The sequence below is a fragment of the Scyliorhinus canicula genome, chromosome 5 (assembly GCF_902713615.1).
Source record: "Scyliorhinus canicula chromosome 5, sScyCan1.1, whole genome shotgun sequence".
Lineage (NCBI taxonomy): Eukaryota > Metazoa > Chordata > Chondrichthyes > Carcharhiniformes > Scyliorhinidae > Scyliorhinus > Scyliorhinus canicula.
In genome coordinates this window covers 106,380,586-106,405,381 of record NC_052150.1, presented here as the reverse complement: position 1 = coordinate 106,405,381, position 24,796 = coordinate 106,380,586, and the positions used below count along the sequence as shown (strand labels likewise).

General features: G+C 48.8%; 1 protein-coding gene across 1 annotated transcript in view; it reads right to left on the bottom strand.

Moving 5' to 3' along the window:
* dgkb (diacylglycerol kinase, beta) overlaps window positions 1-24,796 on the bottom strand; it is a 1,237,676-nt gene that overhangs the window by 710,086 nt on the left and 502,794 nt on the right. Inside the window, 3 exon segments of the mRNA XM_038797484.1 lie at window positions 18,005-18,017; window positions 20,930-21,022; window positions 21,025-21,049. Coding sequence (XP_038653412.1) covers window positions 18,005-18,017; window positions 20,930-21,022; window positions 21,025-21,049 — 131 coding nt within the window.

Genomic DNA, 24,796 nt, shown 5'->3' with positions numbered 1-24,796 from the left:
AGGTGCCATTTTTAAATGCTGCCCCAATTTTTCGACCGCGCTCTGCTCCTCCACCAGATCCCTACCCAACTGCTCAGAGGATCCTCAAGTCATCCCCTCACCCATCCTCTGAAGGGCAGGGCATCCCCAGGCCTGAACTCTGGAATGGGAAACCTGGCACCTGGCACCTTGACACTGCAAGCCTGGCACCCTGGCATTGCCCCTGTCAGGCTGGCAGTGCCAACGGTACCCTGGAAGTGCCAGGGTGACATTCTCAGGGTGTCAGTGCCAAGGCACCAAGCTGGCAGTGCAAAGGGCCTGAGTGCCAGGGGTGCCAGGGTACCACCCTGCCCAATGGCCTGCGAGATCCCCCAAGTACCATTTCACCTGCCAGTGCGAAGTGGCGTTATGGCAAGGTCTTCCAGGTGAGGCAATTAGTTTCCGGGCCTCAAGGGAATCCGGCATAGAGATATTTAATGGCTCACTTAAATATATTGGGCGGGATTTTCCGACCCCCATCGGGTCGGAGAATTGCCGGGAGGCGGTGTGAATCCCGCCCCCGCTGGCTGCCGAATTCTCCGGCGTCAGGAATTTGGCTGGGGCGGGAATCACGTCGCGCTAGTCGGGGGCCGCTGGCAGCAGTCACCCCGGCGATTCTTTGGCCTGCAATGGGTCGAGTGGCGGTCCGTTTTCGGCGGGTCCCGCTGGCGTAAATTACAACACTTCCTTACCGGCGGGACCTGGCTCCGAGCGCGGCCTGCAGGGTCCTTGGGGGGATCTAGCCCCGCGAGCTGCCACCATGGTGGCCTGGCCCACGATCGGGACCCACCGATCTGCAGGCGAGCCTGTGCCTTGGGGGGATTCTAATCCTCCACGCCAGCCGCTGTAACAGTCTGTGATGGCTGGCGCGGAGATGAACCCCCCCTTGCGCATGCGCTGGGAAGACGCCAGCACACTGGCCAGCGCACACCAACTTGTGCCGGCCGGTGAAGGCCCTTCGGCGCTGGTTGGTGTGTTGCCAAGGCCCGTCCGCACTGGCCAGCGCGGCGCAAACCACTCCGGCGCTGGCCTAGCTCCTGAAGGTGTGGAGGATTCTGCACCTTTGGGGCGGCCCGACGCCGGAGTGGTTCATGCCACTCCTTCGCGCCGGAGTTGCCTGCGCCGCCGATTCGCGGAAAATCCCGCCCATTAATCTGGATATTGCCCTTCGAGGGCGAGATCCTGATCGCAACGTCTCGAGAAATCCATCAAGATCTCGCAAGGCGTTCTGAGCATCACAAATCTCACGAGAGACCTCTCATAAGATTTAACGGCCTTGTCGCATCCCAAGTTGGGCGTGATGAGGCCTTTTGATCCCGCCCACCAGGTGTGAACCTGGACAGCAAGCAGAGGTGAACCATTTCATTGAGAGAGCAGACCCTTGCCCTGGGTGGAAAAGCCATTTAATTATGACAGCAAATCCCAGCCCTGAATTTTACTAAACACTTGGTGTATTTTAGATACAACATTATATCGGCATTTATATTTTCATATGCAAAAGAAGATTTTTGATGGCAAGTAAATTAGATAAACATGGGAATAGCTGACAAATAAAAGCTAGAGATAGTTATCAGTTTAAAGGGAAGACAGCCTTCCTTCAATAATAGAACTGTTTATAATGTATTCTGGTTAGATTTTGATTATTTGCTTCAGATTATTTAAAGGCTAATTCATGGAAGTTTTGCATGGTTGATTCCTTGTGAATGTTGCAACTATTCAAGGAATGCTACACAAGAGGAAAAATTCCAGCATTTCAGTCTGTCTTGTAAAAACTCTCCAGACAGCAAGGGGTTTGTTGCTCGCATTCTATGCAGTTGAGTGACAGAAATAATTAATATTCTAATTACCTGCCTGTTGAGAAAAAAATCTGGCTCGTCTTCAAAGAAACATGCTTTGTGAGAGGACTATTTTGATCTAGAGTGTCAAAATCTGGCTTGGAGCAATACACAAACCATGGGTTCTTCCTATTCTGGAGTTCCCTTGCTTCAATTATTTCACCAGACATATCATACACTTAGAGGTAGAGTTCTGTCAATAAAAGCCTGCATCGTAATCAACAGAGACTCAACTCAGAGATTTTGAAATGATTCCTCGATTTCTGACACCACTATTTAGATTTAGTAAGCCACTTAAGTGATTATGTTAAATCAGGCATTGTGATGCAAATTATCTGCATAATTGGTTGTCTCTGTGTCATTAAATATTGTGCAAGGATATTCAAACATTAGTTTGGCTTGAATGGCACTGTCTGGCAACAGTATTTGCCACCGATCAGAAGGGACGGAATTGTGTGCTGAACAACCCAACTCACGACGGGTCGGAGAATAGCGGGCGTCGCAAATTTTTACGGCGACGCTGGTCCGACGCCCTCCCGCTATTCTCCGAACCCCGCAAAATCTCCGAGTCGCCATTCCCGCCAAACGCCTCCATCACGCCCCCAACACGACCAGAATCGCTACAAATTGCCCCCCCCGCAATTCACCGGCCCGGATGGGCCGAAGTCCCGACGTCATCGCGCACTGTTTACACGGCGTCAAACACACCTGCTTTTTAAGTTCGTCAACCAGTCGTGCTGGCTGACGACTGCTTCCAGGAGGTTAGCGCACCGCTCAGCGCACCGCTCAGCGCACGGCTCGAGTCTGGCCACAACGGGGAAGGCATCCCTGAGACCGGGAGGGGGGTCCAGAGCGGGGGCAGTGGGGGAGACGGAGAGGGCAGTGGGGGAGATGGGGGGAGTGGGGGAGACGGAGGGGGAGTGGGGGAGACGGGGGGAGATGGGGAGATGGAGGGGGGGAGTGGGGGAGATGGGGGGGGGAGTGGGGGAGATGGAGGGGGGAGTGGGGGAGATGGAGGGGGGAGTGGGGGAGATGGGGGGGGGAGTGGGGGGGAGATGGAGGGGGGGAGTGGGGGAGATGGAGGGGGGGAGTGGGAGTGGGGGGGGGGTTAGGTAGAGAGTGAGCGAGTGAGCCGTCCAACCCCGTAACAAAATGTCTGCCAGCATGCCATGGCTTGCCGGTCACGAGGAAACGGCCGCTGGTTCCCCTGTGGCTTACGGCCACAGGCCACTGACACACCGGTGAGGAGGACATAGTTTACTGGCCGTTGGATGCAGAAAGTGACCAGGGGTTAGGCTGCCCGCGTGTCAGCAGCGCGACCAGGCCACCGGGACACACAAGTATCCCGTGGCTGTCGGCTGCCGAGTTGTCGACTAACCTCCGTCTAACATGTCCCGTTTCTCTGCCCCCACCACCCTTCTGTAGGTTAGCACAATGTATGTGAACAGAACGGCTGTGTTCTGCGCAGTGGTTGGGGCCGCTGCACTGCATTTGGCGATGCAGCAGCATCCACACCCACAACCCGCAGTGGATGCAGGGCCAGCTGCAGCAGCAGAGGGAAGGGCCGAGGAGTTGCCAGTCGTCGAGCAGCATGGGGAGGAGGAGGAGGAGGAAGAGGAAGAGGAGAGAGTGAGGGTGTAGCCACGGCGCCAGAGGCGACGACCAAGGCCGAGGGTGTACCGTGTCCGGGTCTCTTACCTAACAATGACGGACATCAACTGCAGGAGGAGACTCCGGTTCAGTAGGTGGACGGTGATACATATCTGTCACCTCGTGGCGCACCTCGCCCCACGTGGAACGGGGGAGGACACGCAATCCCGGTTGCCATCGAGGTGACGGTCTCTCTTAACTTCTATGCTACCGGCTCCTTCCAGTCTCCGAGCGAGGACCTCTCTGGGATCTCCCAGTCATCGGTGCATAGGTGCATCCGGAATGTGACCGACGCCCTCTATGCCATCACCTTTCCCGAGGACCAAGCAAGTCAAGACTCACAAGCTCGTGGATTTGCCAGTGTGGCCGGGATACCGAGGGTGCAGGGGGCAATCGATTGTGTTCACGTCCCCATGCGCCCGCCCTGCAGGGGGACAGGGACGGTTCACAAACAGAAGGGGGACATACTCCATGAATATCCAGGTGACCCCCACATGAGGATCATGAATGCTCGCAAGGTTCCCAGGGAGTGTGCATGACTCCTACATACTGGCGCAGTCGTCATCCCTGCGATGTTTGAGGGACGTCCCCCCGGCTGAGGGGCTGGTTGCTAGGTGACAGGGGTTATCCGCTGAGGTCTTGGCTGATGACGCCTATACGGAGGTCTCAGACCAATGCAGAAACACGATACAACGAGGCCCATGCAGCAACCAGGGGTGTGGTGAAGCGCTGCCTTGGCCTCCTGAAGATGAGATTCAGGTGCCTGGACCGCTCCGGAGGGGCCCTGCAGTACCAGGCCGACAGGGTCGCTCGCATTGTTGTGGTCTGCTGTGCGCTGCACACATCGCGATGCAGAGGGGAGATGACCTGCTGCAGGAGGCGGAGGGAGAAGCCAGTGGCAGTGGTGCCAGCACAGAGGAGGAGGAGGAGGAGGAGGCTGGCGGAGTGGCGGGCGCAGCACGCAGACACGACCAGGTGCTGGTGATTGTTCCAGGAGGCGGCACGACAGACCCGGCGAGGACGGCGGGCACGCGACGCCTTGGTGGCAGCACGGTTCACGCATCGCATATGACGTCCCCGCTGAACACCAACCACCACCTGCATCGCTAGTCGTGCAGAGGGTCAACACACAACTTCCACCACACAACCCCCCCCCCCAACCCCTCTCAGTGTACACTTGCTCCACTTCGACATCACCCTTACCACTGGGTCCAGACGGTATGGCACAACATTGATGGCTGTGTCAGCGGGTGTGATCAGTGCCATGTGAATGATGACAGCCCGCTCTGCGAAGAGCTGTGAGCTCAGAATCGTTAGAGAGAGTGTGACCCATGGCAATAGCTGAACCATCCACCTTGGTGGCCGCTGAGATTGTCACTGACACTCTATCACGTGCCCACGTGGGCTAGCTGTGGGAGGGGGTGGGAGAGGGGCAGGGACGGCACACCCGGCACCGAAGTTTCACCGCTCGTCAACCGCCAGCGGACACTCGGTCACCATCACGATTTCTGTGGCTGTGGAACAATCACACGGTATTACAAATAAGGTGGAACAGTGCGTTTAATGTTAACAATTATTTACAGGTGCCCTAGCCCCTACAACTAAACTGTGCTCTTCACCCGTGCCAACTTACTCAGTGTCTATCTTAGTTGCCTTACGGGCCCTAACACTACGTCTACGTGACTCCCCAGATGATACAGCAGGAAGTGGAGGAGGACTGCTGCGAATCGCCCCCCTCGACTCGTTTCTCCTTGGTAAGCGTTTCCTGGGGCGACCCGGCCTTGATGGGCCAGGCTGCCTCTGCGGGCGTCTCGGGTGACATTGTGCCACCCTGCTCTGCCTGCTGCCCACCCCAATGCACAGGGATGGGACGGGGGGAGGCCAGAGGAATTCCGGGACGTCACGCGATGGACTTAATGGGACGGGCCCCGAAACCTCCTCCTCCCCTCGGGGAGCCCCGGGGGCCCCCGGGCCTCACTTTGGGACAGAGGTGCGAGCGGGAGGTGCCCCGTCGCACCACCGACACCTGGCGCTGCCAGTCCTGGAGGCCTGCAACGGTATCCACAGGATCCGAAGGTTTGCAGACACGGAGTCCAGGGAGTTATACATTCCCGCCAGGGACTGTGCGACCTCAACCTGTGTGTGCACGATGCCATCCAGCACATGTGTCAGGCGGTTGATGCTCTCGGCGACTGACTGCTGTGACTGGCCAATGACCTGGTGAGACTGGGCCAAGGCCTGTAGGGCGCCGGCACTGTCGTTTTGCCTCTGGCACATTGCTGCCTGTGAGAGGGCAACCCTGTCCAGGGCCGAGGATGACGCGTGCCATATTAACCCCTTGCATCACCTGACCCATTGCCTCCACCGCAGATGCCATCCGTGCGGTGTCGGACTGGGTCACTGCCAAGAGCGGCTCCGACCTCCACCTGCTGTATCTGCTCAGCTGTGATAGTGCGAACCAGACTGTGACCCAGGAGACTCATCACTAAATAGGCCCACCGGGGTGCAGTGTCTCTGGGATGTGGATGTTGTTGGAGATAGCAGTGCCGCAAGCCCGATGTGTCGCCAATTTAGCGCCTCCTCAATGGTGTGGGGCCGCTCAGATTTCCGGAGGGTTATCGCTGGCATTTCCGTTGGCTTGTGGTCTCGCCACCCTCTGGGCGTCCTGATCCGCAGATTGGGTTGGGGAGGATGGACTCCCCGCTGATCGGGCACCCTCTGTCGTGCGGCCCGGTGTGAGGTGGGGGCAGATGTCTGTGTCCGTCTGCAGCCAGACGGCCCTGGTCGTTCGGCATCACGTCCCTGTGGGAAGAGAATGAGACGGGTTATTTAGATTTGCTCGCAGGCCGCTGGACGGGCTCAGTGGGCAGCGTGTGAGGGACAGAGGATGGGGGAGGTAGCCCAGTGGGCAGGGTATGTGAAGGACAGAGGATGGGGGAGGTATCCTGTGGGCAGGGTGTGGGAAGGGACAGATGATGGGGGAGGTATCCCAGTTGGGCAGGGTGTGTGAAGGGACAGAGGATGGGGGAGGGATCCCAGTGGGCAGGGTGTGTGAAGGGACAGAGGATGGGGAGTGGTGGGTGTTGTCAGGAGGGTTGTCTCACTTGTTGCAGCTCCGCCAAACCTCGCCATTAGCGCGACATCCCGGGTGGCAGACCCCCCAACAAGGTCCAGTGCCCTCTGCTCAAAGGTGGTGAGGGGGTGCAGGTGGGCGAACCCCTCAGTATTGTGCCGCTCACGGGTGTTGTGAGCGGACTTGGCCTGTTGGGGGATGGTACATAGGTAGATCATTACAATACGGCAGGTATCAGCAGTCCGTTCAGATAGTGGCACAGTTTGGGGGTCAAGTTGTCATAAGACGATTGCATCTCTCCACGGGGCCAGAGCGCTGGGTCTGTGACAACTTTGTGAACCACCCTCAACTCACTCTGCCCCAATCCCCCTCCACCCCCCCGTGCCAGGGGGGGGAGGTGGGTGATTAAGTAAAGGGGGGGGAGGGATGGTTGTGACCAGGGGACACCTTCTTGGCACTTACCCTGGCAGCCCTGGTGAGGTCGTGAAGCTTTTTTCGGCACTGCTCTGCAGAGCGAGGGGTCTGCCCCACAGCACTGACGGCAGCAGTCACCTCACGCCAGGCCTGGCGTACCACGCTGGCAGGTTGGCGATGCCCTCTCCGCGGGTGGATGATGCCCCTCCTCTGCTCGACAGCATCGAGCAGCGTCTCGACATCGGCCTCCACAAAACGAGGTGCAGCTCTCCTGGGCTCCGACATCATGGCCTACAGATTCTGTGCTCGCCCGCGCCTTTTTACGGCGTTCGGGCGGCATCACGTGGGCGTGGATCGTGTCGTCGCCACGTTCCGTCGTCATCGCGCACGTGATAGACGTGTTGCGTTACTAGCCCATTTCCCGGAAGGAATACGTCGGGAAATGGACCCTTCCCGACCGTCGTAAAACGCGCCCGTTTTTACGACAATTTCGCGATTTTTCGCGGTGCGGAGAATCGCACCCATAATTTTCTGGTGAAAAATCTCTTGGTTAAAAAGAACACGGTGATTTTTTACAGGCGCACGGGCAGATGTTTCAGTTACCTGCTCATGATATTAGAGAGCCCCGATTCATTTTTCTTTTAAACTCCTCCAAAAGTATAATTTCTCTGAGAGCTTCATACATTTGGTCTGTTTTCAAGGCCCTTATCCATCTATCAAAATTACTCTGTTTGATCCTTTCAAACTCCATGTATATTTGACCAAATTCTTTCCTTAAATTTATAAACCTTTGTCTGTAGGCTTCAGGCACTAGTTCATATGCATCTAAGATGGATTTTTGCGCCTCCTCATACGTCCCAGATACCTCCTCCGCTAGTGATGCAAACACTTCACTCGCCCTACCTACCGTTTGTTTGAATCAGTAATACCCACATGTCCTGTGGCCATTTCATTTGTTCAGCTACCTTCTCAAATGAAATGAAAAAGGCTTCAACCTCCTTCTCGCCAAACCTGGCAATGCATGGAATATTTAAATAGATCCCCACCAAGGCTTCAACTTTGACGCTCTTTCTCACTATCCTCATCACGATCATCCAACTGTACCCTTTCCCTTTACTTTCTGCCAATTTTACTGACTGTCATATTTCATGGCCATTTCTGAAGTTCAAACTCTCTCTCTTTATCTTTTTCCCTGATCTGTAACTCCCTTCTCTTTCATTTGGTTCTGCTAAGGCTATCATTTCTTTTCTCCTTTCTTCGCTCTCCTTTTCTTTTTCCTCTCTCTCTCTTTCTCTTTCTTTTTCCGCGCTCTCTCTTTCTTTTCTCCTCTATTCGTATTCAAGCTGCTTTAATTCTTTCTCATGTTCCATTTGTTTAATTTATAACTGAATTTTTGCTATTTCCAATGAGTCAAACTGTATCTCAGGCAACTTTAAATGCTTAGCCATCCCAATAATTACCTCGTCTTTTCGCATTTCATCAGGTAATGTTAACTGCAATGTTTTTGCCAAATCTAACAATCTGCTTTTAGTCTCTAGCCGTAAGGTACTGCGTGTGACCGTCTCCACCCCCAAAAACTTCAGAGCCTCTGAAAAAGCCATTGTCCACAACACACTCCCTACTTAAACTAGAATACCACACCTGAAAAGCAACCACAATATGCTCACCCATCACTCTCTTTAAGTTCACCAAGCCAATCCAATAGATATACTTTTAACCCGGACAAGCCCCAATTTGTTATGGGACCAGGGTTTAGAGAACCCCAAAGTGTATCATGGAGTCACCTGACCCACAACGTTTACTAGATTGTGGTATGGGGAGCACACAGCCCACTCTACAGGTGTGGTACAGCAGAAATGTAAAAATATTTTTTAAAGCAAAACAATGGGCGCGATTCTCCGCTCCCCACGCTGGGTGGGAGAATCGTGGGAGGGCCCCCTGACAAATTTCACGCACCCCCCCTGCCCCCCCCCCTCCCCCCCGGCGATTCTCCCCCCCCCCCCCCGGCTCGGAAGAATCGCCGCTCGCCATTTTTCACGGCGAAGTGCGATTCTCCGACCCGGATGGGCCGAGCGGCCTGCCATTCGTGGCCGTTTCACGACGGCGGCAAACACACCTGGTCGCTGCCGTCGTGAAACCGAAGTGAGAAGCCAGTTTAGGGCTTGTAGGTGGCCTAGCAAGGAAAGAGCACCACGACTGTGCTCAGGAGGGGACAGGTGCCCACCGATCGTCGGGCCGGCATCCAAATCGGACGCTCTATTTCCCCTCCGCCGCTGCCACGTCTTGCGGGGCGGCTGAGGGGAAAGACAGCCACCGCGCATGTGCGGGTTCGTGCACTCAGCGTCATGACGTCAGTCGCGCATGCGCGGGTTGGAGCCGGCCAATCTGCGCATGCGCGGCTGACGTCATTAGGCGCGCCGGCTGCGTCATTCTTGGTGCGACGCTCCCGCGGCCAAGAGTTACGGTGGGCCGCTCCTAACCCCGCCGGGAGGGGAGAATAGGGGGCGAGGAGCAGCCTCCGAGGCCGTCGTGAAACTCGGCCGAGTTCACGACGGCCCTCCCGATTTTTCCCGGGAGCAGAGAACTTCGCCCAATGTTTATTCTATGAACGCAAGTTAACCTTTTTAAAACATACAATGAACATCTTCGCAACCATTAATTCAAATACAACCCCCAAAGAATACAACACTAAGTAATCATTAAGCTGTTTCATTTAACATCTATAAGACTTAAAAAAAGAACTTTTAACAGAAGCACATCAGGTTAAAGTACGACTGAGAGCAGTTATAGTTTTAAATCCCTAAAGGATCTATTTACAGTTTTTAGATTACAGAGAGAGAGACTAATACCCCTTCTGGCTGTGACTGCAGCTATCCAGCTCCGAAATGAAATTAAAACACACCCTGCAGCAAACAGCCTAAAATGAAAGTAAAAGCTGACAGACAGACCAGCTCCACCCACTCTCTGACATCACTGCAGTAAGAAACACCCATTTCTTAAAGGTACTCTCACCACAGATATTTATATACACACCCATTTATAAACACCCATTTCATAAAGGTACTCTCACATGACACTTTCTTGCTCACACTTTTATTTTTCCTTGCACACCATACAAAGTCACCTCACACATTTTCAACATCAAACACACAAATGCTTTCCTACTCTTCTTCCAAGTTTGCAACGGGTAGATAATGGGACGATGGCCAGAGTTCAGCAGTATTATCAAGTCCAGATGGGACAAAATACATCAGGAATTCAAAATGAGCCGAGGTGGGTTGGAGGTGGGAAATGCTACAGAGATTGCAATAGGCAGTGACTTGATGATGGCACAGCTATGTAGTCAGAATCTTATTTCAGGGTCATATATGACTGCAAAGATGCAAACAATCTGGTTCAGCCTCAGAAAGTTGCCAGAGAAAGGGAAAGAATCAATGGTTTATGCACAAAATTTGTGATGGGTCCACAGACAGTGGTTTTGGTCTTCCCAATATTTGGTCAGAGGAAATGTCTGTTCATCAACTACTGAAGCGAGGCACGTTTTTTACACAGAGGGTGGTAAATATATAGAACGCGCTGCCTGGGGAGGTAGAGGGAGCAGGTACGATAGCGGCATTTAAGGGGCATCTAGATCAATATATGAATAGGGTGGGAATGGAAGGATACGGACTCCGTAAGTGCAGACAGTTTTAGGTTAGGCAGGTACCATGGTACAGTGCAGGCTGGGAGGGCCGAAGGGCCTGTTCCTGCGCTGTATTGTTCTTTGCTTTTTGTTCTTTCTTTGAATGTGTTATGTATTGTGGCACACTTCTGCCATTGTCAAGAGACTCTGGACTTTATTAGGAAGGTGCTTGAAGATTAACTTAGTACAGGAGGTTTTGGCAGCACAAAGCTGCTTTGGAGTACAGGCTCCAGTGTTTGCATACTTAGTCCATGGCTGTGAGATTTATTACTGCCTGAGAGCGGACTCCTCTCTCTGGGGTTATCACTTATTCTCGGTTCCATTGGCCCTTCAAATCAGGTGACCCTCTACTGCTGTACTGTCTAAAAGAGACAACCATTACAAATACTACTGGCTTCTGGACAGGCAGTATGATAATTTAGCGAAAGTGGAGATTTTGAGGGAGATAGTTGTGAGGTAGTGATGGGTGACATCCTTGTACATGTGGAAATGGATGCGATGCTTGCAGATTATGTTGGCGAGGGATAGCTTGTAGATGAAAAGAAGGAGTCCAAAGATAGAACCTTGGGGGACATTAGGACTAATGGTGTGTCGGTAGAAAAGCAAATGCAAGTTATTCGCTGGCTGTGATTGAATAAATAAAAATGGAATGGGAGATTGCAATCACCCTAATTAGAAACCAGTGGAGAGGCGCTCGAAGAGGTTGGTCTGGCTAGCCATGTCAAATAAATGTTGCAGGCAGGTTGATGGGAAGGGATAAAAGGGATAAAATGCTATTTGTAATGCCGACGAGAACTGTTTTGTTAAAGTGGCAGAAATCTAATTGAAGGGATTCAAACGTGGAGCTTGAGCAAAGTTGAGCATGAATTTCTGAAGTGACAGCTTAATCAAGAACTTGAGAGGAAAAGGAGCTGAAAGATGGGAAGTAATTTGCAATGACAGTTATGGGGGAAGGGGTCATGTGGGGCCCAAGCTACTTGAATGGGAACAGAGTCCCATAGTGAACACGATTAGCCGGGTGTCTCCCAGTGCTCGGAATGCCGAGAATCATCACGTTTTCAAACGGCTGTTCGGGTAGATCAGGGGCCTCAGCGGGGAATGTGCAGCCGAGGCTGCACCTCATCCCGTTTTCTACACTGAGGAACTCCGCCCACCTGAGCTCTCGGTCCCCCCCCACCCCCGCCCGAACACCCTCCAAGCCCCAACTCACCTATAAAGGGGTGCTCAGCCCCCTGCGCCCGCACAGGGCACACCGGGGCCAAATCCCCGTCGCACAGAAAATGCCAGCTTGGCACCTTGGCACTGCCAGCCCAGCAGTGTCCCTGCCAGATGGTGTGCCACCTGGGCACCTTAGCAGTGCCAGGCTAGCACTTCCAGGGTGTCACCCTGCCCAGAGGGCAAACCCGTGGGGACATTCGATCCCCTGGGAGACCCCCACGAGTGCCGTTCCGTCTGGTCCCCGTTGTGGAGACCAGCACTAACAGCGCTCGCCAGAGGTCTCCAAGATGAAGGGGGGTTAGATCCCATGCCTTGGTTATGCATATTTGAGTGAGACTAGCTGCCTCATTCTAATATGCACATTTACCAGAAAGTGACCCCGCGCACAATGGGTGGGATTCACATCACAACTTCTCACAAGATCTCACAACTTCTCACAAGGGCAGCACGGTAGCATGGTGGTTAGCATAAATGCTTCACAGGCTCCAGGGTCCCAGGTTCGATTCCCGGCTGGGTCACTGTCTGTGCGGAGTCTGCACGTCCTCCCCGTGTGTGCGTGGGTTTCCTCCGGGTGCTCCGGTTTCCTCCCACAGTCCAAGATGTGCGGGTTAGGTGGATTGGCCATGCTAATTGCCCGTATGTCCTAAAAAAAAAAGTAAGGTTAAGGAGGGGGTTGTTGGGTTATGGGTATAGGGTGAATACGTGGGTTTGAGTAGGGTGATCATGGCTCGGCACAACATTGAGGGCTGAAGGGCCTGTTCTGTGCTGTACTGGTCTATGTTCTATGTTCTATGTAAGATTGTGTTAGATCTACCAGCTGCGCCACTTTTCAGGTAGATCCCATCCATATCTTGTGAAGAGATGAGTGATGAATCTAGTTTTAAAGGGTATCTGGATGGTACCTGGGTAGAGAGAAAGACCATTAACAATATTAGTATTATATGTTCTTAGTTCAATTAAAATGGGGCCCAGAAGGTAGGTTGTTTGGTCAATAGTTTTGTTTAAATTCAATGGTGCTCAGGCACACTATTTATTTGTAGGTAGACGGTTGGAACATATGGCGAACATCACTATGAATGCAAAAGAGCAGGGAGTTAAAATGCTCTTTAATAAGAGGTTCTCCAGCTGTTGGAACTGTTTTGTCTCTTTGCCACCAGTGCAGTGTTGTCTTTATGATTACACTAATAGCCCCCATTTCATTGTGGCTCCATGTGTTGTTCTCTATTGTAGTCAGGTCACATACTATAGCAAAGCACTATTATATAAGACACTCCTATATGGCTATATTTCAGGGATATATCGATCTGTCCAAACAATGGAATCATGACTTGAGAACACCACTGGCCTGTTCAGTAAGTTCTCCACACTCAGAAGCCACACTGTGAGTCAATGAACAAGATTCTAGCAATGTTTGGCTATTGAGGTGTGGATTCTTAGAAGGAAGAGTGCAAGACGCCTTATTCCCAGGTAGCCTTACTCCCAGGTAAATAACTTTGCGATTACTGCACAGAATTACTGTACAAGCAAAAAGTGAAAATGGACGATTGACAGAGCCCACTTTGTTTACCAGGCTTCTCCCTGAGCCCACTCTGATGACCAGGACTTCTTCTGATCCATCTTTACTTAAACTGTAGTCCTTTCTTCTAATTGGAGCCTGATTGACTGCTCCTCTCTTTCTAACTTAACTGGACTTTTCCCTGTCCATTTCCCTTGCCTGGGACTCTTCATTTGGGCTCTCTCCCTGACCCCTGCTTGAGACACTTATCTTAATGTCACTCCACTTCCAGTCGCATGAACCAGGTTTTCACAGCAACTTTCCTCATGCACAGGCATGTTGGACCCAAAGAACTCTCAAAATGGAGAACTACACATATGCAGCCTGCTCCCAATGTGCACAGGTGCAAAAACTCAGAGGGAGTTGAATTTCCTGGCCTCCATTCTCAAAGTTAAGCTAAGTTGACTTTGGTAACCATCTGTGACAACCTGGAAGCATCCGGAGTTAGAAAGATCCAAGGCTGCAATGACTGTAAATGCAAAAGGCAATGCTGCACAAACTGTAACAGTTGAACATAATAATATTTATTAGTGTCAAGCAGGCTTACATTAACACTGCAATAAAGGTACTGTGAAAATCAAGTCAGTGCGGGTGACAATTTCTTTTGAAAGTGCAGACCTTTTTTTCCTGCTTCTGCAGGTACCTGCAGGTACATTGATTAGGCCTACACACATTGTGGGGAAGGTCAAAGATTCTGAAAAGCATGTTTCCTTCTAATAATATTAATAGTAATAATTATAATCTTTATTAATGTCACAAGGAGCCTTACATTAACACTGCAGTGAAGTTACTGTGAAAATCCACTCATCGCCACACTCTGGCACCTGTTCGGGTAATCTGAGGGAGAATTCAGAATATCCAATTCACCTAACAAGTACATCTTTCGGGACTTGTGGGAGGAAACCGGAGCACCCAGAGGAAACCCACGTAGACATGGGGAGAAGGTGCAGATTCCTCATAGACAGTGACCCAATTGGTAATCGAATTCGGGATCCTGGCACTGTGAAGCAACAGTGCTAACCACTGTGCTACTGTGCTGCTCTATTCCATTTCCTGCCAGCATCAGTTTGGTTGGCTTCATGTTCATGCACCTATTGCTGTTCCTTCTCCTTGTTCTCTCCACTCAGTGGAATTTCCAGAAAGGGATGGGGAGAGTGGCCTGACAAAGACCTGTGGAGTGCAGTGTGGAAGAAGGGCTGTGCATTGAATCGGAAAGGACAGCGGCCACTAGTGTCTGAGCCCTGGAGTTGCTCGACCTCATAAGGATCTTCTGCTCAGGGGCAGTAGCAGCCTTGACAGCTTGTGCTGCTGGAGGTGGTGCGAGAACAGGCAGAGAGGACTTTGAGCAGCTGCACACCTTTGGAGTGCCCTGAGTGGAGGCTCCCGGGGGTGTCTGGCTGATGTGCATCCTCCATGTGGATGCCAGAGGCCCCAGGATGACTCCTGCGGGAGAGGGGCAGCTGGAGGGAACTCGCCTACATCCTGATGGTGCCCACCAGAGTGTACGGCCATGGAGTGCATGGCTGCACGCAAATCCGGCAGAACCTGCGGACCAAGGTTTCCATGATGGCTGCCAACCTTCTCATGGTGGTCTCAAGACCCTCGCATGTCAGAGCCACATCAGACAGACGCAGACAGACTTCTCCATTGTGCACTCTTGTCTTCTGTGTCATTGTTGAATCTCAGGCCCGATGTTCTGCAGCTCCTTTGTAACTTCACCAGTGAACTGGCAGCCACATCAAGAGGGTCATCATCTGATTCTGACTGAGCTAGTGGCAAGTCTCCAACAACACTCCAAGTGCCTGAGCCCTGGGCTGTCCCTGCATCCGACTGCTGTGGGGACGTGTCCGTGAGCTGTTCCCCAGAAAATGACCCTGAGTCTAACCTTGAGCTACACCCCACCGAGAAGTGTCTCTGTACCGATGGAGGGTGCGGGTTGAGTGCTGTGCTGGTGTTTTCTGAGCAGGCCCATCTTCAAATGTTCTGCAGGGGCCTGGGATGATGCGGGGCTGGCTAGTTGGCCATGGTTTGTTGGTACATAAAAAATACAAAAGGACAGTTTTGGTCGATGAGCTGTGGCTAATTCAGAGTAAATGGCACTCAGTGTTAATTGCAGGATTTGGTGAAGTGATGGAGTTGAGATCCATACTAATTTGTTGTGGAACGTCAAGCTCTGGGTCACCACAGGAGCGATCCCGGTCTTCACCGATGGGCTCTGCTGCAGCCTCATCAAACTTACTGAGGGCAAGTTTCTCTGCCATCCCACCCCCCGGTCTGGGCACTCTCCCCATTTGTTGTGCGCAAGTTTGGCCTGTATGAAGATAAAAGAAAGACCTGTGCTCAGAGGCGATGGTGCAGAATATGGGTAAAATTTGTATCCCCTGTGTGTGGTGTGCCATATCCAGAGGAACAGAGAATGGAACTTGAGCAACAAGATAAATTAGATGGTTGTGTCTTTTTCAGAGAGTGAGTGCGGGTATGTGTTCCCCGTGACTGAATGTGTGAGATCCGTGATGAGATTAGCCATTTGAGTACATGATGCCATGCTGAGATTTTGAAAGTGGAGGGAGATGAGAGAGGACTTACCCTGGCAGAGTGCATGAGATCATCCATCTGCTTCCTGCACTGGGTGTCGCTTACGGATGGGTGGCAGCTGCACTGACCTCCTGGGCAACGGCATCCCAGGCCAGAGAAGTTAGGTTTGTCTGCTTTCTCGAGCCATTTCTTGGGTAGCACACGTGCCGGTGAGCCCAGACTCCTCAAATAAGGGCCTTGAGGGCCAAGGTGGTAAAAGCTGATGCAGTCTTCCTGAGGCTGCTAGCCTTTTGTCTCAGAGCTACGGACATCCTGCACGATCTAGTGAAGATAAGTGGGCTGGAGAGAGTAATCGGAGTGTGCTGGACTGGTGTTTAAATGTGGCACCGGGTTATTTGAATCCGCCAGCTGGCCCCGGGGCAGACGTATCGGAGGAGAGCTTGCTTGTGCAGAATTAAAGGGCTTCCAAGCAGAGAATCCGATGTTGGCTCCCACCATTCAGACCAGCGGGAAAGGTGCCGCCGTAGCTGCGCACCAATGCAACTTTCAAAGTGGGGGAATTCTACCCTTTAGTCTGTATCCAAGGTGAATGTGCATTCATCCACCTTAGAATCATAGAATTTACAGTGCAGAAGGAGGCCATTCGGCCCATCGAGTCTGCACTGGCTCTTGGAAAGAGCACCCTACCCAAGGTCAACACCTCCACCCCATCCCCATAACCCAGCAACCCCACCCAACACTAAAGGCAATTTTGAACACTAAGGGCAATTTATCATGGCCAATCCACCTAACCTGCACATCTCAGAAAAAGATGCCATGCAGTTTTAAAACAAATTCAACAGTGTCATGAAGCAATGTTTTTTGCAATTTATATTCTTTATTTGGTCATATATAAGCAGTTAGGTTTCAAGAAATAAATTATGTTGACAAAAACACTCTGCTCTTGGTTTCAGATATTGTCAGCGTATTCAATTATATTGGCTAGCTTTTTGGGTCAATTATTGTAGGCTAAATTGGGCCATATAGCATCCCTTCTTTACGGCATTCTTTTGCTGCATAAGAGCTGAAATAAAGGCTCATGATGCCAGTACACACTTTCAGTATAAGTCTGATAAGATGAAAATACTGCCGATTTTGAATTCCATACTCCAGCCAATATCCTGTCTGAAAATCATACAGGTGAGCAGACTGTTAAATGGCATGAGGGACTCCTTTCCAACCCACCATCCTGCCCCATCAGCTTTATTGAAAGGGATAATGAACAACTTAGACGTTAGTTGGAGGATTATTATTCCTGACAACTAGTGCAATTGCCCTCATTTTTTGTAATTTCCTATACTTTACTAATATTTAATAGTCTGAGAGGATTTTGGGTCATTTAAAATAGTTTACTGAAAGAAATTGCTTTCAGACATGGGTGACCTGGTCGACTTTCCTCTGGGAATTAAATATGACTAGAAGAATGAAAAGAGACCATGTAGAGAAGGATATACTGATCTAAGAGAGGGGAGGAAGAAGAGGAGAAGAACTCTCAGTGTTTGCAGGGAGCAATTCTCCTACTGCAACTTCAGTGAGGATCAATGTTTAAGACACCCTCACTTTATGAAAAAGGTCATGACTGAAATTTGCCAATGGCTGCAGCAGGGCAAGGATAACCTTGACTATGGCTGTGATGGTTGAACAATTCATAGAATCCCTACAGTGGGGTGGCACGGTGGTGAGGTGGTTAGCACTGCTGCCTATGGTGCCGAGGATCCGGGTTCGAACCCAGTCACTGTCTGTGTGGAGTTTGCACATTCTCCCCGTGACTGCGTGGATTTTACCCCCACAACCCAAAGATCTGCAAGTTAGGTGGATTGGCCACACTAAATTGCCCCTTAATTGGAAAAGGAAATTGGGTCCTCTAAATAAAAAAAAATTGAATTCCTACAATGCAGAAAGAGGCCATTCGGCCCATCAAGTCAGCACCGGCCCTAGGAAAGAGCGCCCTACCAAAGCCCACGCCACCATCTAATCTCCATAACCCAGGAACCCCACCTAACCTTTTGGACACAAAGGGGCAATTTATCATGACCAATCCACCTAACTTGCACATCTTTGAAACCGGAGCATCCTGAGGAAACCCACACAGATATGGGCAGAAAGTGCAAACTCCACACGGTCACGAGTGTGAGTTGAGGGTATGGCGTTGGCAACAGTGCTGAGTGTATAAAAGTTAGGTACAGCATGATTTGAAAGTCTGAGTATTGATTGATAGAAGCAAATTACTGTGGATGCTGGAATCTGAAACCAAAGAGAAAATGCTGTAAAATCTCAGCAGGTCTGGCAACATCTGCAGGGAGAGAAAAGAGCTAACGTTTCAAGTCCAGATGAGGTTGGTTGTAGGTGGATAATGAGGGTGCAATGATTTAAGCATTGGATAGGCGAATGGTGCACTTGGTAGATTACATCATTTGAAGGTTGAATTTGCTTCCCTTGGAAACTTGTGTAAGATTATAAAACTTCTCTCTGCATCCATATTCTTGGAACAATATGTGGTGAACCTCTGTGTGCACCTGTATTAGGGGATGTAAAGTAGGACCTGCACTACAGGTTCGCTGGTAGTCCCTGCCGGCTAGCTCCACCCATAAGGAGCCGTATAAATGCGTGTCCTCCTCCTGATCAGCCATTTCGCCAGCTGCAGTAGGAGGCCACGCATCTGACTGTAATAAAGCTACAGTTGTACCAATCTGAGTCGTCTCCTAATACAGGTGCACACAGAGGTTCACCACACAATATTCTTGGCATTGGCGCCTGCTGCTACTTCTTCAAACTATCTCCTAAGCATATGTCTGGAGGAATCTTCCCCCCACTGTAGGTATCTCTCCACATCTTACACTGAGATCTCCAGCACATTGACAGAAAACCTTGCTGCACAGTCTCTCATATATTCAGGTATATGTTCAAAGTTTCAAGGCCAATTTCCAAGGAATCGCATCACTTTCTGCAGTGACAATCCACCTCCCCTTTAAGAGATGGAGGTTGCCATTATGTAGCATTAGCCACTCATAATAACGGGGCCCTTGTTCGTGCATACAGTAAATGGACTGCATGAATGGCCCTGGCTACATGCAGCATTCATTTAAAATTGCAGGCAGCATATTAAATTTCTGAACAAATGTCTGTTAAATGCATACCATAATACCCACATCCATTTAACTGCCTATATTTATGTACTGTGGTTCTAATGTTACTCACAAATTGACTAGTATGAAGCAGATAATGCTCGCAGGTAACATGGAGAGTGGCTTTATGTGAATTAATTGCATTTTAACCAGTCATGCTCAAATTCCAGCCCAAGGTTATAATTATTTTTTTTGCACTGGCATGCCCTCCCATTGTTTTAAATGAGGAAACAGCAATGAAGTGAAGCTACAGTGAAAATTACTGTTAACCTGCAACAGCATTTCCACAACGGTGGGCTATGTCCTGCAGAATAGTAGTTTACTGACTTGTATGTATGACTGGAACCAAGTAACACCTAAAAGTCACATATATGTGTGTCGTGTGTGGTGTCTGGTATATGTCCAGGTGTGTGTTGGGTGTGCGTGTCGTGTTCGCACATGTTGGTTCTGTGCATGTCTTGCGCGTGTGTCGTGTGTGGTGTGTGCACGTGCGTGTGTGTTTTTACCATATATCCATGTAAAATGTCACTACTGTCCCATGATAACAAAGTACACAACATTACAACAATAGAACTTTGAGATGGGGGAACAGTTGCACAAGTGTAACTTGAATAAAATTCTTAACAGTCACAGGTCGCAAAGTTTGCTCTCCTGAATGTCCAGAAACAATAGGGAGGAAAACTCTCAGAAAAGGAAATATACTGAAGGGAAATAACTGGTGAGAATAGGTCATCAATCTCCAAATGTAACATTGAAACTCTTGTTTGGACAAAGTGCTACGAATGCCAAAACAAACTGTTAAATTGTGTTAATGCCTATCATACAAATGCCTAGTTGGCCTGCATTATTCCGTATTTTTGGTGGCACAGCCTCTGTTTTGGAACAAAAAAGAGCTCAGCCAGGATGAAATGTTATTCACCTCAGATAATAAAAGGGGCTGAAATGCCAATGGCCTTGCTCTCCTAGTGGAAGTCTGGTAGTGCATGGCTTGAGTCCATGAGTCCAGCAATTCCCAAATATCATAGAGTGGGGACAGGATCAATTGCTTTGTCAAAATGGGCTAACAATGCCTGCAGGTAGATAACAGCAGCACCCACCCCAAGGAAGGCCTGAACCATCATTCTAAATGTGCAGATGATACTTGTGAAAGGCCTTGTAGAAATAGGGCAGCAACAATCTGTGATTTCCAAAAGAACTATCAAGTTGTTCATGCATGGTACTTAATCCATGAGGAATTGATTATTCCCTCCCAGCCTGAGATATTTTGGGGCCAATAAAAGGCCCTGAAGGGTTGACATCTGCTGTAGGTTCTAGACCTTTCAGGAGGTGCATTGGACAGAATTTCTCAGGAAAGCTCCCAAATGAATCACCCTTTGGCCCATCAGAATATCCTGTTCTGCTGTCCATAAACTCAAATCCCTGGATTCTACTCCATTTTCCAGCACCATCTCCCAGACTTCAACTGTTACACTGCCATGGACACTGACCCAGGGTTGGAGGGGGTGGAAGGTTGCATTAACATAGGGTATGCACAAATATTGACTTCGTTTATCCTTCTTGTCCTACCATAACCTACCTCTCACACATTGTACTGACACATATATAATCATAAATATCAAGAACACAGCCAACTCAACCTAATGTGTCTTGGCTCATTAATGACCAGCTCGCCCAAAAACTAGTGACTGTAGTAGAATGTCTCTGCATGTCTTTGCCTGCTCTTATACCCAGAGTTTACATCAAAAGAGAAGAACAGAATGACAGTTTCTTGCATTGTTGAACAACGTACCTGCAGTCCCTGTCCGTCAACGGTGACAGAGTTAGCTCGTTGTATCTTGGTCCGCTCCTCTGACTTTTTTGTTTGTAGGGAACTATCATCTCTTCGTTCACTGTTGATTGCCTTTCCTAGTATTAAAAATAAAAACAATGGCATCTGTTGAAATAGCACCATAGATTCTGAGGGGCTGCACTTCTACGGGCTGAATTGGTTACCAATACTTTTGTTGAAGTGTTCGAAGTTTCTGCCATTTCACCAGATTTCCACTGCTCTTCTACTGAGGTAATGGTGGATAACTGGAACATTCCCTGTGATGGCTGCTCAGTCTGTCATAATAATAATAATCTTTATTAGTGTCACAAGTAGGCTTACAGTAACACTGCAATGAAGTTACTGTGAAAATCCCTGTGTTGCCGCACTCCAGCGCCTGTTCGGGTACACAGAGGGAGAATTCAGAATGTCCAATTAATCTAACAAGCACGTCTTTTGGAACTTGTGGGAGGAAACCCACATAGACACAGGGAGAATGTGCAAACTCAATACAGACAAGTGACAAACATGAGAATCGAACCCAGGTCCCTGGTGCTGTGAAGCAACAGTACTAACCACTGTGCTACCGTGCCACCCAGCTATATATCCAGCTATGAGCTAAATATTTAGAAGTGCTTATATTTCATCTGTAACATTTCTTAGGAGTGACTTTGACTTTATAAGAAGTGTACTGGGATCCCACGGAAGAGGGAATTTAAATATTCTAAATATTTAAAATAACTTGATTCATATTCATATTCTTTAGAGTTAATCAATGGAGTAAAACAGCAGTAAGCTTATTTTGACACTGCAGACATCCTTCCTCCCTTTTTTCTCTCAACAGTTAGTGCCTGAAAATGCATGGACCCCAATCCCTGTAGTAACACCATGTGCATGCTCTTCAGTGCTATGTTTGTGCAGGTCACTTTATTTACATGGGTTCTGCAGTCACCATCACCTCGTATCTCAGGTACTTACCTGCCCCTATGTTGCCAGGAATTTCAGAGCATGATCACCATTGGTCAATTATTAGAGGAAATTGCGGACTGAGTCACCACAGCTTCGTCAAGGGAAGGTTGTAACAATATGGATATCATATGGGAGAAAAAGGGTTAACAATTTCATGTACATACATCTTACCACCAGATGGTAATCAAGAGCAGTCACATATATATCATGTGGCAACCCTTGATTCAAGGAGAAGGTGTTTAGGCGTGAGAGAGAATGGTTGTGTATTTGAGAGTTCTGTAGTTCGAGTTATAGCATAGTTTACTTTAGCAACCTAGTACTTAGGAAAATGTTCAAATCTAGTTTAAGTACTGTTAATAAATAAGCTTTGTTAGTTTACATATCTTGATGGCCTTTGTTAAACACTATGCATTCAAGACATCCTGACAAAGAATACAGAGAAAATCACATGGTACCAGGAGTGTTTCCTATGGTGTACGAGAAAGGTTTAGTGAGAAAGAAAAATCTGTGTGCGAAAAAAAACTTGAAGATCAAAAGAAATCTCAAACAAGCTCCGATCGCACGACCTCGTGGAAGCCAGTAGCATTGCAAAAGAATGATCAATCAAAGCTTCATGGAGGGTTTGTAGACTCCAAAGCAATTCAGGACATTGGGTAAAGTAAATGTAAACTGGAAAAATTTCAAACAGCAGTTTGAACGATATAACTCAGCCTTAGACCTTGAGACGGCCAGAGATCAGCAAAACGTAGTGCTGTTCCTAACAATGGCTGGACCGCAGGCTTTAGAAATATTTAACTCATTCCATTTTGAGAATGAGGCTGACCAAAAGAAATATAACTAAGTTATCCAAATGTTTGATAGGCATTATGAACTACAGATCAATGAAACTTTCGAACGATATATATTTTGGAAAAGAGTCCAGAAACCATGTGAAACATTTGACTGTTTCATTACAGATCTTAGGATCAAAGCGCAGACCTGTAATTTTTCAATATTATTAGACTCCCTTCTGTGTGATCAGATTGTATTTGGTGTTAAAAATGAAAAGTTTCGTAAAGGATTACTCAGGCATCGGAAGTTAACGCTAGAATATGTTATTAGTATGTGTTGTGCAAGTGAACTTGCTAAAAATCAATATTCAGAAATGTTGGTCTGTGAAAGTGGTACAAAAACGAACAACATGGCTGACGCCATTGATTCTGTTGAGCGCTTTAAAATAACAGCGCGCTGTAGATGGTGGCCATTTTGCACATGACGTAACGAGTGTCATGATGTGCAAATGCTGTGACCACAGCCACCAAGTCAAAAAATGCCCAGTTTTCGGTCAAAACCTGTGCGAAGTGTCACAGAATTAACCATTTTGCCTCGCAGTGTTGAACGGGAACTACATCACATCAATATAAACAGAGGAGTACAGTTACTAAAGAAAGAGCTGTACAAGAAATAAACATAAACAAATCAGAGGATAAAGCGACTGAACGCGACACTGTCCAAGATGAATACGACTTAGAAGATACTTTCTTTGTCGGCATTGTTGAAAAAGTACATAAAATTCCACAGGCAATTTCCGAAGTGGACAATTTAAAATCAATTGCAATTGTTCACAATCAAGATGACTGGACAATTCCATTAAAGATTAATGGAACCAGCATTCACATTAAACTTAATACCGGTGCAAATCAGATCTCAGTACTCAGCCAGATAATGATCAGAAGAAGAAGAAGAAGAAGACAACCCTATAAGTTTCTTTAGTTTACATGGCATCAGTAATGAGCTGATAACAAGTAGCATCCAATCTGTGCAGGACAACAGCGAGAGTGACATTTCTGAGATGGACTGTGCAGTGGGCTGAAAATGAGAGTGCGACAGCAGACAAATCTATTGAGAGCACATCTCTTGCAAGCAGCCAACAGGAAAGTTAAGAGATAATCCCCATCTTGAGAAGTTGACTCCAGGTAAGAAGCACAAGACTACCAATGATGCATCCTTATTGCTTTTTGTTGGAAACTTGAACTTTGAGAAGAAATCTGAGGAAATAAAGAAAGCGTTGAATGACTTCTTCAGACAGAAGAAACCGTCAGTCATGGATGTCAACATTGTTTCCAGCAGGAAATTTGGTTATGTCAACTTTGAAACCAAAGAACAACTAGAAAACGTATTGTAATTTGATGGGGACAAAGTGTTGGGACTTCCAGTCAAACTTGACAAAGCAAGCAGTATGGAAAGCAATCCGGATAGCAAAAGAGCAAGGGACTACAGGACATTGTTTGAAGGAAATCTCCCATTCGAGATAGCATAGGCAAATGTGTGTGTTGATCATACCAAGTTCACTTATGATGGCGCTAATGCCATGAAAAAAGGAGCAGAAAAAAGCATCATTCCAACAAGCTGGAAGAGTTGGTTCTTGCTCAAAGACCAGAAAGAAAACCATTTGTTTGGGCAAAGGAGACAAGAAATCAACAACACAGCACAATAAAAAGACCACTTCAGGCAACAAAGGTGGTTCAACAGCAGAATCTGTTGGTAGTCTGATCAATTGAACTGATGACTCATTGGTTATGCACCACATTTCCACAAACAATGAATGGAGACAGATCTACTCAAGGCGACTTCTACTGCACGGTTGAGAAGGTCCACTCGCATCAAAAGGCTGGACAGACTCAATTTGTGAACTGTAAAAAATCCAAAATTGTTAACAATAACAGCAACTATTCCGTGTAGAACACACAATGCTCTTACCATGAGGGGCAGCATGGTAGCATGGTGGTTAGCATAAATGCTTCACAGCTCCAGAGTCCCAGGTCCCAGGTTCGATTCCCGGCTGGGTCACTGTCTGTGCAGAGTCTGCACGTCCTCCCCGTGTGTGCGTGGGTTTC